This window comes from Desmodus rotundus, chromosome 5, assembly GCF_022682495.2.
Source record: "Desmodus rotundus isolate HL8 chromosome 5, HLdesRot8A.1, whole genome shotgun sequence".
NCBI classification, from domain to species: Eukaryota; Metazoa; Chordata; class Mammalia; order Chiroptera; family Phyllostomidae; genus Desmodus; species Desmodus rotundus.
In genome coordinates, this window is record NC_071391.1 from 159,116,902 (window position 1) to 159,131,047 (window position 14,146).

The 14,146-nt window shown below is 47.0% G+C and overlaps 1 protein-coding gene across 2 annotated transcripts in view; it reads right to left on the reverse strand.

The window, feature by feature from the left end:
* Positions 1–303: 303 nt before the first annotated feature.
* The window catches only part of VSNL1 (visinin like 1), an 84,597-nt gene continuing 70,754 nt past the window's right edge, over positions 304–14,146 (reverse strand). Inside the window, exons 2-3 of one of the 2 annotated variants that reach the window (XM_053924514.2) lie at positions 2,923–3,138; positions 304–1,465 (exon numbers count right to left, since the gene is read on the reverse strand). In XM_053924514.2, the coding sequence (XP_053780489.1) occupies positions 1,268–1,465; positions 2,923–3,138 (414 nt within the window). In that variant the 3' untranslated portion in view covers positions 304–1,267. The remainder of the gene's footprint in view (positions 1,466–2,922; positions 3,139–14,146) is intronic. The other variant, XM_024552480.4, reaches the window with a different exon arrangement.

The following is a 14,146-nucleotide window of genomic DNA, read 5'->3' on the forward strand; positions in this document are numbered from 1 at the left end:
CTCTCCCTCCTTTCTCCCCTGGGGTTAAAAAGGTCAGAGTGCAGTTTCCTCACAAAAAAGGACAACTAGCATACTTTTCATTTGGGAGGATGGACGCCTTCCTTCCCACAGGCTGCTTCTGGAGGATGCTCCCCAGTCTGCCGGGCGTGTCCTCCGTGTGGTTGTGTGAAGGTCACATGCTGTTAGCACCATGGTCACACTGCGATACAATTTATTTTCACGTCACGAGTATTGTTCGATAATGAGAAAAGTTGTATGTTTTCTGTAAATTTACCATACGAATTGTCCCTCTTTTGAGGCCAGGGTGACATTGGAAGGTTGCTTTTATCCCCTTTTGTTGTCATTAATTCTTCGAATTCGAGTTACCTGTTTAAGGGTAGCTTCGGTAAGTTATTATTAGTTGACCCTTGATTATGGACATCTGTTTCAAATTTAAAATTAAGAAATAAGAATTGAGGGAAAAAGTCAAATGTTACAAATTTATTTGGGACATCTTTTGCCACCTCTTCGGAAGCCTTTGAAAATTCAAGCAGAAATCAGTACACTTTCATCTTTTTTTTTTTACTTTCAATAAATAATATCTTTGTGTGTATGTATATATAGATAGGTATACTTAATTAATGAGTCATCTAGCAGGACTTTTAAGTTTTATATTGCATTAATTCCAAAACAGCTCTTTCCATACTGGGAGGATGCAAATGAGGTGAGAGTTAAGGCAAACCTAAAAGGCATGCAAATGTGGTACATTTCCATTCACTGGTAACACAAGCTCTTGTGTGTGGACCACACAGGGAGCCCTTGACCCCTCTGCGTGTCTGTCCAGTACTATTTTACAGGAGAATGGTGATACACATAATTAATTAAATTACGTTACCGTGGCGGGGGGGGGGGGGAAGGGGGGCCTCAGTGCCACTGACATTGTGTAATCAAGGAGACACAAGCATTAGCAAAACAGGAACAAGAAATCGTATAACTCTTTGCAGCACATTTCTGGCCAGGCTTTGGAGAAGGAGGGTTAGTTATGAAATAATATTACACATATCACATTGTGGCAGGTTGGTTGTCTGTTGGTTTTATAATATACGCTTTTGAAAATTCATTAGCAAATGACATTCTCATGCACACAAGTGTTTCAAACACAAGAAGCAAGTCCATGTATAGGTAGTCCAAGCAATATCTGTGTGTGTGTGCGCGCATGTGTGTGTGAATAGCTGCAGACTGAATGGAACATTGGGACTTCTGTGTGGTCCATAGCATTGACCTCCGCTCATTTCTGAATGTCACACTGCAGAAGTAATACAATGGAAGGGTCGCTCTTGGCAGCTTCTTTGAATTCATCCAGTGTAATCTGGTCGTCTTTGTTCTTATCCATCTTGCTGAAAATCTTGTCGACTCGCTGCTCGGGCGTGAGGCCGTCCTCGTTCATCTTCATCATGATCACAGTGCCCACCATTTTGTAGATAGCCTGCGGAGACAAGAAGCAGACCAGAGAGCTCTCCTGTGATGGGCTAAGGAGCTTCGTTTTGTGGCAGAGGACTCCTGAAATGGTTCTAAAGGAGAGGATGGTATGAGCGCATAGGTGGGAGTGTCACGACCAATTGGGTAGAGCAGGATTTTGGGTGATTGCCAGGGTTCTGGCTGGAGGAACTGGGTAGAAAGAGTAGCTCCGTGGGGAGGTCAAGAATCATGGGTTAGGAACATGCTTCTTGTTCCTCGGGGGGAAAAGAATGGCTTCCGTTTCAAACACTCCAAGTGTGAGTTGTAGATGATAGTCAACAAGACCTAGCCCTGGGGGATTCAGAAAAAGATGAAGTGTGGTCTCACCTGATCAGGAACTTACAATCTGTTTAGACGATCAAGTAAGATGGACCACTAAAATTTAGCCCTGAATGAAGTTTGTGGAAGGAGAGCTGTGGGATAGGTACTATGTTCATAAGTTAAAGACTAGAGCAAGAAGGTTCCAATTGTTCCCTTAATCACCCACAGTTCTCAACGTGGAACCTTCCCAGGTAGAAAAATTTTCCCCCTTAGGAAAGCGCCTTAAAAATAAATGCCCATCTATACAAAGACTTGCAGGTACACATTCATAGCAACATTATTAACAGCAAAAAAGTGGAAACAATTGGTGAACAGATTAACAAATACGGCATATTTATACAATTGGATAGTATTTTGGCAATACCAAGGAATGTAATACGTCCTACAACATAGGTTAAAAAGAAAAAAAAAAGGAAGCCGGACACAAGAGGCCACATACTCGTATTGTTTGATTTAATTTACATGACACATCCAGGAAGACAAACCCATGGGGACAAGGTAGACCAATGGTTCACCAAGTCCAGGGGAGGAAGCAGGCAGGTGGACATGGGGACCTTACTGGGGGAATGAAAATGTTCTAAAACTGGATTATGGTGTTGGTTGCACACTTTGCTAAGTTTACTAAAAATTATACAGTTAAAAGGGGTGGATTTATGGTCTGTAAATTTTGACTCAATAGAGTTTTTTTTTTTTTTTAATGCAAGTTGGAGGGGCCACAGCAGCATCTTATGCCCACAGGGGAGGCTAGTTGGGGTGGGTGGGCAATTTCTGGCAGAGCAGAGGTCAGACGCTGACAAAGAAACTGAGTCCTGAGACATCCTTCATGCCCAGTAAACCTGTTTGTGGAAGACCTTGCAGCATGCGAGTGGCTGGCTAACATGCTGATTCTCAGCTGACAGTGCCCAGGAGCTGGGACCTGTGACTTCCCAGCACTGTGCTGGAGTTGGGGACGGGGTTAGGAGAAGTCAAGGGTTGGCATGTCACTAGCCAGGCTCCTGAGGGAAGAAAACAAGCTACTGTAGCCCATGCCCAAGAAGCTGGGGCACAGCCTTCTGTGCCCCACAGCCCCGGTCCCACCCATACCCCAGAACGCCCGCTGCTCACCTCAATGATCTCCAGCATCTCCACGCGGGTGATCTTGCCGTCACCATCCAGGTCATACATGTTGAAGGCCCAGTTCAGCTTCTGCTCAAAGCTGCCCCTGGAGGTGATGGACAGGGCGCAGATGAACTCTCGGAAGTCAATGGTGCCATCCCCGTTCTTGTCGAAGGTTCGGAAGGCGTGCTGGGCAAACTTGGAGGCATCTCCATAAGGGAAAAACTACAAAGCAGACCAGACACACATTGTTCAGGTGTCAGCAGGGAAAGAAGCACAGGCCCCTGTCTAGGCTGAGGTCTGAGCCAGGACAGAACAAAACCAGCCAGCACCATGGATGGTCACATGCCACTGCCAGAGGGTCCATGACAGGCTCTCCTATCTGAACAGCCATTTGGCCCAGTGCTCAAGTCCAAGGGCAGGCACAGGGCTTCAGTCCATCTCTCCGTTGACCTCACTTACAAGCATCCTTGGTGTTTCCTGCAGGCGAGGATGGGCCTGGGTGCAGGTAGCTAGCATCCCTCACCTGTGGCCTCTCTGGTCACTCTAACAAGAACAAGGACTGGGCAGGTAGCAGACTCTCTCCCTATGTGGGGCAATGCTACATGAACTTCCACGTTTCTCTCTATGTGAAAATCTGGGCCCACTGCTCCGTGCAGCCGCAGTGAGATTGCCCGGACCTGCTTTCTCCTGCTGCCAGCTCCCTGCCCCCAGCCTGCTGTCATCTCTGGCTTTTCTTTTGTAGAGCAGGCATTTCAAAGCCATTACAAATAGAACATGACTGGGCTTACTTTTGAGGGATAGAAAGAGGTTTCTTCTCAGAACTATGAGTTGGTAAAGGTGCTGGGGAAGACAGACGGACAGAGGAGGAGGAGGCAGCACAGACCTCGAGAAGCCAGGCTGTGCAGCATGAGGTAGTGGCCTTGGCCCCGGCCTAGTCTAAGGCAATCACAAATGGCAGGGACTCTCTGTCTGCCCCAGCAAAGCTAAAGGAAATTGTCTAGGTGGGAGGGTAGAAAAGAAACAAATAAACCTCAAAACACCACTACTCTCACCTCAGTAACCATACGTTATTTTAAAGCAGAGAAGGCGTGTATGTGTTTCTGGATGAATAAATCCAGCAAATACAAAATTCAAAGCATATTCTTGAGGATGTCACTGGTATTGTTGTTCCTTTGTAAGTTTTGCCACTTGCTAGTGGGACAGGCTGGCCCTTTGGGGACCCTGAGTTTCTCTTTCTCGCTGTATATCCTGACCTGGGACCTGCTGCCCACTCCTTCTACACCTAGAAGCATAATGGAAGGTAGAAGATTTCCCTCCAGAGATAAAACATGCTTTTCCATGTCAGGACCCCATTTATGAGGCCCAGGGTAGGGACCGGCATTGCAAGGAGGAGGAGCCAACTTAGGCTTGAATTTCAGTAGCAGCCACTTCCAGACACCAAGACCCGTTCTGGTTACTACTGCTTTGCAACAAACCACCCTGAGACTCAAAGGCGAAAAACAATGGCAATCATTTTATTAATCTCAGAAAACAAAAATTTGACAACCATTTTTTTTTCATCAAGCAACTTCTCTTCCTGTGGTTGTGAAGGCAACTTTCTCCTTCATTCCCCCACCTCCTAAACATCCCATATTTCCGCTGTCCTTCACTGTGCATTATTCATCAAAATCCACTGCGACCTTTATCTTTCCAGGCCCGTCTTCAGTGCTGGGAATACAGAGATCGGGACCTCACACTTACTGGGGGAGCCCGATGTGAAATGTACAACAGTCATGCTATCAGGTCAGAGCTAGAACCCAGAAGTGCACGAAGACTTCCTAAAGCCCAAGAGTGGCTTCAAGGAGGGGCGTTATGGAGGGAAAAGGCTTCCTTCTTCTTTCACCTGCTCTGCAGGCTCCCCCTCTCAGGCCCTTAGGCACCGGACCATGTGTTGCCAGGTGCTGAGTTTTAAATCAAGCAATTTGAACTTGAAAATTTCTAAATAGGTAAATTTGATCCTCATGTGCTCTGAACTATGTTTTACTCACACTTCTGACACAAGCCTTGTAGAGTTTTTCCCCTGCACAACCACCAGTTCTCCAACTCTCTGGACACCAACTGGGTGCCCAATAATACCATTCAGTTCTGACAGTAACTGCTGACAGCACAGACCCCACAGGTCAAGGGCACAGTCCCACAAGACTGCCCCTACTTGAGATGTCAGTCATAAGTTCCAGGTTGCCACCTGTACCTCTGACAGACCTGCTGTAAAGTTAGGGGGTCCCTTAACCCCCTCCTTTGAAAATGTGCTACAATGACACAGAATTCAGAAAGGCATCTCATTTACGATTACCAGTATATATTACAAAGGTGTAAAGGAAACAACTCAGAAACAGTCCAACAGAAGAGATGACAGGACAGGTATGGGGGACAGTGTGTGGGGCTTCCATGTCCTCTGGGCACACTACCCTCCCAGCTCTTCACTGTGTTCACCAACCCAGAAACTCCAGAACCCTATAGTTTATGGGGTTTCATGGAATTTCATTATGTAGGCACGGTTGATTAGATCACCAGCCATTGGGGATTGCCCTCTCTCTCCAGCCCCTCTTCCCTCTCTGGAGGTCTGGGGTGGGGTTGAAAGTTCCCACCCTCTAATCCTGCTTTGGTCTTTCCCTGCCCAGCCCCCATCCTGCAGTTATTTAGGGGCCCCCCGGCCACCAGTCACCTCATCAACACACAAAAGACACTGTTATCACTCCAGAGATTCCTAGAGTCTGAGAAGCTTTTGTGTCAGGAACCGGGACCAAGACCAGATAGGTACTTGTTGTATCACAGTGTCCTCTGTGCCTCGTGCATGAGTGGTCTTCATCTCGTTCTAGGCAGCGATGTTTGCTCAAGTGTCCATCCGGCCAGGGATCTTGGGTGGAGCTGGTATCCGCGAAATAACCTAAGAGCAGAGTGGATTGGGCCTCTCAGCTGATCCGAGTCTCCTTAGGGCTGTTTTCCTGCCAGCCTTTCCCATAGGCACTGACATGAGACCATTGGAGATTATTTTTCTCCATCCAAGAGGTTTTCTGGCTGTGTAATGCTTTGCCTATCTTATCTCTCACAGCATATTTTTAAGCTAAGGGATATCTGACAGCTTTATCTAAAAGTAGCTGGGCACCTTAGGTCAGTATATTAAAAATTAATCCAGTCTGAATATCCTTGAGAAAAAAAAATCAATGGTAAAGTTTGAGCTATAAAAGTTACATACACCTTGAAGAAGGTCTATAACTGACTTTTATAGCTAATGTGTTTGCATCTGAAAAACTGGTGCGCAAGAGCCCTCAAACATCTGAAGGGGTTGTTTCCTTTCGATACTTCATCTTATGTTCTGAGTGCTCCGAGCTTTTCCAATTAGGGGAATGCTCCTTGTTTTGATGAGACAATTTAGCTCCAGCTGGATCACCACAGAGAACTGAAGCCACACCCCCTTCAGCCTCTTCAGGAAGAAATCAGGGTCTTGAACTCATCACATTCACTTCTCTTAGAGGGAAACAGTACCTGAGAAGTAAAAGTATTTTTTTGCATATTGTTGCTTAAAATGTGTTTTTATTTTTTTTAAGTCAATGCACTTTGCTTCCACACCTGTATTACATGTTGATGTGAAAATAATTTTTGGTGGCATTAATAATCTATGAGTCTTTTAATATAATAGATAAGAGAACTTGGAGGTTGAAAAACTACATATATGTAATTATATATATTTCCCTAATGTCTTCGTGTTATAGTGCAGGCTGCTAAAACAAACTTACATAAGTTTGAAACAACAGGAATTATTTCTCATAGTTCTACAGGCTGGAAGTCCAAGACGAAGGTGTCAAATGGTCAGGTTCTGGTGAGGGCCCTCTTCTGGGTTACAGACAACTGACTTCTCACGTCTCTCTCGCTCCTCTGCTGTATGCCCCTGCATGCCAACTCTGTCCCTAGATGTCACTAAACATGACTCTTGCTTTCATGCTTCACATGCCTCCCCTTTGTCACCCCATGTCAGCTTGGTCCGTCAAGAAATCCCATCTTTTCTTTACGTCCATCTCAAATGTTCCACCACCATGAAACTTTCAGACTGGACTGAATCTCTCTCTGAGCTTGGTTTGTGCTTCACTTATTTGGATGAATCTCTCCAAACACCGTGCCTTGGACTATGATGGTAAGTCCTATCCGTATCTCTATTCCTCCCGGCCCGTGTGACTATTTGCTCATCTCTGCTCCCACCCTCACCCCAGCTCTTCCCTGAGGGCCTCCCAAGGAGAAGCTCCACGAACTCCTGGTGAGCCAGGGTCTGTGGTCTTGCACATTTTTGATTTGTCTTAGTGTCACTTCTCTGAGCAGCTTGCTTTCCCCTGTGAAATGGGAACGTTGCATGAACACACTCCCACGAGGCGAGAGAAGGGTTTTCACTACAACTGGATGGTATTGAGAAATGTTAAAATATTCATCATTAAAATGTCAACTCTTGCATTGGCAGAATTCCCTATGCCACGTCACTGCTTTTTCTCCAAAAAGCTGACCACCATAAACATATTTTAATTATTTATTCATTGTCTTTCTTCCTCCATGAGAAGTGTCAACTCCAGGAGGGCAGAGAGCCTTGGCTGCTATGCACCTAATTGCTCAGCACCTAATTGCTACAGAGTAAGTACTCAATGATTACTTAGTGAATAAATGAGTGAACTAACTTCTTTTTGAGCTGTTCTTCCTAATAACTGTACTATGTAGTTGCAACCAATCACGCATTCAGCATCTCCTAGAATCCTCAAGACAACCCAAGGGGATGGTTTGGTTCTTAACTTTTACTTAGTAACAGAGAGGCAAGTTTTTAGGACAGAGATTTAGACCATCTGTCATTCCTATTTATTTAGGGATGATTCATTTAATATTTATTACTGAACTAAAATTCCCAGAGTGTACAGTCCATTGGCTCACCTATGTGTCCACAGCCTGTGGCACAGGTCCTGCAGACGGTAGGTGCTGCACACGACCTGGCTGAATGAGCACATGGAAGCAGCGTTTGCAGGGACAGCTTGAGGGTAACAAAACTACTGCTGAAAACACCTACCACTTATCGAACATCTGTTAGACGCTAGCCAGCTCTGCCCAGCAGAACCTCTTGTGATGATGGAATATTCTATAAACCACATTGTTCAAAGTGGTAGCCACTGGCCATGTGTTAACCATTGTGTTAGGTGTGGGGAATAGAATAGGAAAACCCACATAGAGTAGGGTTGTAAGTAACCCTTGAAATGTTACATGTGTGACAGGAGAACTGAATGCTTTGATATTATTTAATTCACACGCCAGTGTTGACAGCCACATGTGGCTCCTGGGCTCTGTAGGGACCAGTATGACCTATGCTCTGTCATTAGCTCTCACAATCCTCCTGCCAAACGGCTACCCTCAGCTCCATCACATGGGCCAGGAAACGAGGTCTCAGAAAAGTCCAGCAAACTCTTAATTCTCTTCCCGCTGTGCCAGTCTGTGGCAACGCCCTGCTGAGAGGAAGAACAGACAGAACAGGAGAAGGGGGAAAGTCAGGGAGATTTTCATCTGCCTCATCATTGGTTGGCAAGCTTTCGTGATTATCACACAGCCCTGGAGTGGGCTTGGTTCTAAAACTTCTAACGTGTGTTACTTCATTTGGTCCTTGTAGCGTGACCTACCGCTGTGCACTACCTGCTGTGGGCAAGGAAACGAGCTTCAAAGGTCAAGGCATTTTTTTGTAGAGGTTCCCATCTGTCAGAAGCAGAGGCAGGAGCTGAATGCAAACAGGTCTGATCATTTCTGCCACATCTTGTTGTTTCTTTTAATCGAGTATTAGCTGAGGAAATAAACCTAATTCCACATTTGATGAAGCAAAAAAAAAAAAATTTGTTGGATTATGTAATTTTTAACTTTCCACGTCTCTAACGCTAAAAAATCCTCAGCTGTGGGTATTTATTGCCCCCTTCTGGCATTGTATGTGTACTACAAAGAAATTACCAAAATGCACCTGAGGGATAGTTTTTTTTTAATGACACATTAACTCAACAAACATCTGTTGAGCAGCAACTATGTGTTAAGCACTGTGTTAGGTGCTGAATAAAATAGAAAGACATTCAGCGCATTAAGATTAGTGAAGCAAGCAGATATTAATACCTACATAAATAAGTATAAAATACACTATGACAAATTGCAAGTGCATATATAGAGATACAAACAAGAGTAATGGAGATGATATGAGCATAAAACTTTTAAAAAATTAGTGTAAAGTTTCCTCCCACCACCCTATTATGCGAGCTGTTCTTCATCATAGCTTAGGAATGGCTTCCGAGTCTGGAACTTTCTGGGCTCACACAAGTCTGGACCATACCCTCGTTGAGAACCAGCCACCATGCACAAGAAAACTCCAGGCAACCCTTGCAGTCTGTCTCTCCCAGGCTACAGTAGGAGATTTTGCAGGAATTAACCAGCTCCCTCAGAAGACACTTCCCCAAAGACAGCAGGCCCAAACCCTGTATTTCTTTGCAATAATCAATCCAGTTGTGAATATTAAGAGGGGTGGTGAATGAGCCACAGGCACCTTGTGCTGAGTACATACTGTGTCACTACCTCTGCATGCTGGACACCTCCCCACCAGGGTGGCCCAGGGGCTGTTCAGTGGTGGCATTAAGAAATGGCCTCAAAACACTGGCCTTCATCCCCTCCCAGTCTTTCCTCTGCAGCATCCTGCTGCCGGCATACCTCATCTCTCCAGAAATGGTTCTAACTTCAGAGTCTAACATTTAGACTCTCCCTCCCAGAGTGAGAGCCTGACTCACTCTGATGGAGGACGCAGGTCCCCAGAGGCGTCCTGGCCTGACCCTCAGAAGCAGGAAGGTTTGCACAAGTCCAGCTGTGGCCCACTGTGATGCCTGCCGTGCTGTGTCAGAGGGGGTGGCAGCAAGGCCCATGAGGGGGACAGCCTCTCCAGACCTCTGTCCACTGCCCAGCTCCTGGCTGATGCGGGGTGGCCCTCAGACTTCACACTAGGTTTCTGCCCTTTCGTCAGCCTGACATATGGCCCGATATAGAGTTCAGGATGGGATCAAAGAACAGAAGAGGATTCCTGGACTGCTCCACTGCCCAGCCTTGGAGGGGGCTGCCATCCTGGCTCAGGTCAACTCTGTTTCCTTCGTTCTCAAACGTAAGAAGCCTATACTCTCTGGCTTATGAACCCACGAACACAATCCCCTCCCTAAGGGTAGGATCTTCTTTATTGCAGCCCTGAAACATGGCTATTGTGCCTCTGAGCTCATCTGCCCTCACCTCTGCTGGGATTAGAAGCTTCTAGCCTCCTGTGGAAGACCTGGCTCAGTACCCACATCCTCAGGCACTGCTGCCTATCAGGGAGCAAGGCCTTCAGCAGGATCACAGGCTTCCTCAGCTGGTTCTTCAAGAAATTTAGGCATTGAGATTGGTTCTTCTGGGTTAAGTAACTGGCATAAGGTGGTACCACTAAGGGTGTGGGGTGGGCTGGAGTCAAACCCAGCTCAGTGTGCAGAATGCTGCCTCTCCTGCTCCTGGCAGACCTGCCCAGGTTGCAACACTGAGCTGCCATCCAACGCATCCATGGGAGAGGGGGTCCACAAGTTTCTGCCTCTCTCTGTCCATTGGTCTGCTTCCTCCTCCCCACACGGACTCCTCCTGAGCTCACTCCCTGTCTCTGTCTTTGTTAGCAGGGCTGAGCCTTACAGTAGGCATATGGGGAGCAGGACATACCCTGTAGGGAGAAAAAGGGGCATGCATATGGCCCCTCACACTGGTCCAGTTTCACCCCTTCCATCCCAGCAGCAGGCTGTGACCAGGGCAGGCGAATGGGGGCTGTGGTTCCCAGCTCTGTGGTCGCCACAGCTGTGGAAGGAAGTTGTACCAACCAAGACCAAGGCAGAGCATTTCAATCAGCCTCCTGGACCTCAGCTGTGGCCCAGCACAACACCGACACTTGGTACCACCTCTACTTCCCCCACACTAGGTCTGCAGGGGTGTGGTCTGTCCTTACAAGAAATCAGGACCGACCCACCCACCCAAGGCTGATGAGAGGCAGAGGTGGGATGGGAACCCAGTTCCATTTCACCTTGTGATGTTGGCTAAGTCAGTTAACCCATCTGAACCTTAGTTTCCTTATCCACAAAATGGGGCAATAATAATAAATATCTATTACATACAATTGTGAGATTTACTGGAGATGACAGATGTGGAGGATCTCTGAGGCTCCATGGAGTTGTACCCCTGGGTGCTACAGGCCCTCCCACTCTCCCCCTGACCCTTCAAGTTTGCCCCGCTGCATCCCATACCCTGAGGCTTACAGACAGCCCCCCTGGGAAAGCAGGGTCAGGAGGGAGGGTCTCTGCACCCATCCTGGGCTGCTGACTAAGCTGGAGCCCTTAAGGATTAACTTGGTATTCAGTTTGGTTTCAGGCTCTTCACCCCATGAGGCCTCAGTGGGAGCAAGACCCTCATTTGCTGGGCTGCCTCTCCAGCCCCACTGATGTTACACATTCTTTGCCTCCTACCTGCTCCCCCTCCACTCACTCTCCGGCCTCTCCAATCCGATTGCCCCACAGCTCCAGAGGGACCTTTTCACACCCAAGTTTGCTCATGTGCACTTCCCATCGGATTGCTCTCAATGGAAGGAACAAGAGGATCCCTGGCCTGCGGGCCCTCCCAGGCCCATCCCGCCTCTGGGTCCAGTTTCCGGTCCCCTCCCCTGCTCCTCAGACTTTCTTCTTCACTCGCTCTCAATCACAGTCACGTTGTTCCCTTTGACTGGGATGTTCCTTTTCTTCCCCCAGCCAGTTAACTCCTATTCATTCCTCAGACCTTGATTCTGTCTTTATTCCCTCAGGAAATCCTTTTCTGAGCCCAGGTCCCACACAGGCACATCACTGAATCCCACCCTTGGCAGCATTGATCATAATAGTGAAGAGATGTTCATGTGGTTGTTGGACCAATGCTGTTCTCCCCCAGGGGACTGTAAGCTAAACCGAGGCAGAGAATGGCCAGGTTTTGCATCCTCCCCCTCATCTGTATTCCCTGGTTCCCAGTACAGGGCCAGGCCACACAGGTGCTCAGTAAGGAAGTATCCACCCCTTTAAGTAACTCAGGGTTGCAGGTCTTTCTCAAGCCTGAAGAGACAACACCACATTCACACAATGGCCACTGAAAGGGGTGAAAAGTGTTCTGATGGCCGTCATAACTCGCTGTGCTAAAGGAGGCTCACCATTTGGCCTGAAGACTTGTCATTCCCATTGCTACCTTAGCTGGTGATTCATGAAGGCATGAATCATCCCCAGAGCAGTACATGAGCTTGGTCACGTGGCTAGAAAGAGGAGAGAGACATCTCTCCTTAATTAGAAACGGTGAGTCCAACAATTGTTTCTTGCCAAAGTGTTCATTCAACAGATCCTCACAGAAGCCTAGTTGCTATCAGGCTCTGTGCTGAGCTCTGTGTGGGCAGCAGGGAGGGTGCCGGGAGGCAATGGGGAGTGACAGTGAATGTGGTACCTGGTCCCTGCACTCCAGCAGATGCACCCAATCAGAGGTAGATGCCGCTGAACACTGGAGCTTCCATACGTTGGCTCTGGGGGAGGAGCCTAAGACACACCCATGCTACCCTGCCCCTGCAGGGGTCACGGAGATCCCGAGGTCACTTCTCAAGAGCTGCCCCTTCACTTGCCCTCCGGGGTCAGTATCCACTTTCTACAGTCATGACTTCCTCCGGACCCCAGTCTTTATTACAAGGCAAGCACTGTTAATTCATGGTTCTTGTGTAACTACGTCTCTTTGAGAAGAAAATTAGTCCTGAATAAATGTCTAAAAAAGGGGCTTTGCCTTTTGGGAAAGGAGAAGCAATTTTTATTCATGTCTTAGACCAGGTCCCTACTGCACTTTGACCCTTGTTTCACTGCCCCCAGAAGGTCGTGAATTCCCAGGGACATTATGTTATATTTTTATAAAAAACTACATATCAGCAATAGAAATCCAGACTCCTCACTCATTTTCAGGTCTAATACTTGGTCCTTTTCCCCAGGGGCTGCAGGAGTGTGGTGTCCTTGAAAGAAAGCAGGAGCCCGCCCCCCCCCCCCCCCCCCCCCGCTGCAGGCTAATGAGAAGCAAAGGTGGGACGGGACCCCTCGCTTCAGAGTTCTTGCCATAAGAAAAGCCAAAAGCACCTCTACTTTAGAGCAAATATTATGCTTTGTTCTTTATCGTATCCTAACCGCTCTTGGAATAGGATGTGATAAACTGTAGGTGCTTTATAAATGCTTAGGATGCATAAAGGAAGCAACCTGTGGCAGAGGAAAGCATGCTGGATTTGTGACTGGGTGTCTGGGTGTGAGCAAAGTTAAGCCATTGTGCCTCTTAGGGCATCCATTTCCCTAGGCATAAAATGTAGGGATGAATCAGGTAAGCCTCAAAATTCCTTTTAGTTATAATGTTTTACTTATTGTTCTGATTCTGGAAGTGAAATTTCAAAAATAAAGAAATAAAAAAGGAATGTGTGTTACTTTCTGATTTTAGATTCATCATTAACCAAAGCACCCACCACCCCCTTGGGCTCGGTTATCCTACTGACGGGATAAACTTTGAAGGGTGTCGACACCTCTCTATGTATCTTTATCTCTATCTCTGTAGAGTATCTGTCTCTGTCTCTGTTTCTGCTGGTAATGACACAGACCCTGAAGGAGACTCATTGGTTACTCAGACTTTATAATCAGATGAACTCTCTCTTTATGTCTGTCCAATTCACATCACAAATTGGATCAGTGGCATCTTGGTTTGGGACAGGGGGCTCCCACGGTGCTTCTCTTGCTGATTAACTGTGAGCCACCAACACGGATCGGTCCACTGTTAGCACTTCCTACAAAATAGGAGGTCCACGATAGTAAATTACACGCTGAAAATTGTCATGAGTTGCCATGAAAAGCTAATCTGCTAGATTAGAAAGAAGATTGTCTTAGCAACTTGAAAAGGAACTCATTTTTGAAGTGAGGGAAGGGCTGAGGATCTTCGATGCTTGGTAGAAGGCCAGTCCCTTTGGAGAAAACTGGAAAAGGACTCCTCATCTGTTATTCTCGTAGTTTACTTCAACTCAAGTGCACGGAACAGCAGATTTTGCAACTGGTTCTGAAAGTGGTCATTTGTTCTCCTCCCCAGCTCCTCCTAGAACTAAGTGGTCCACTCCGGATCG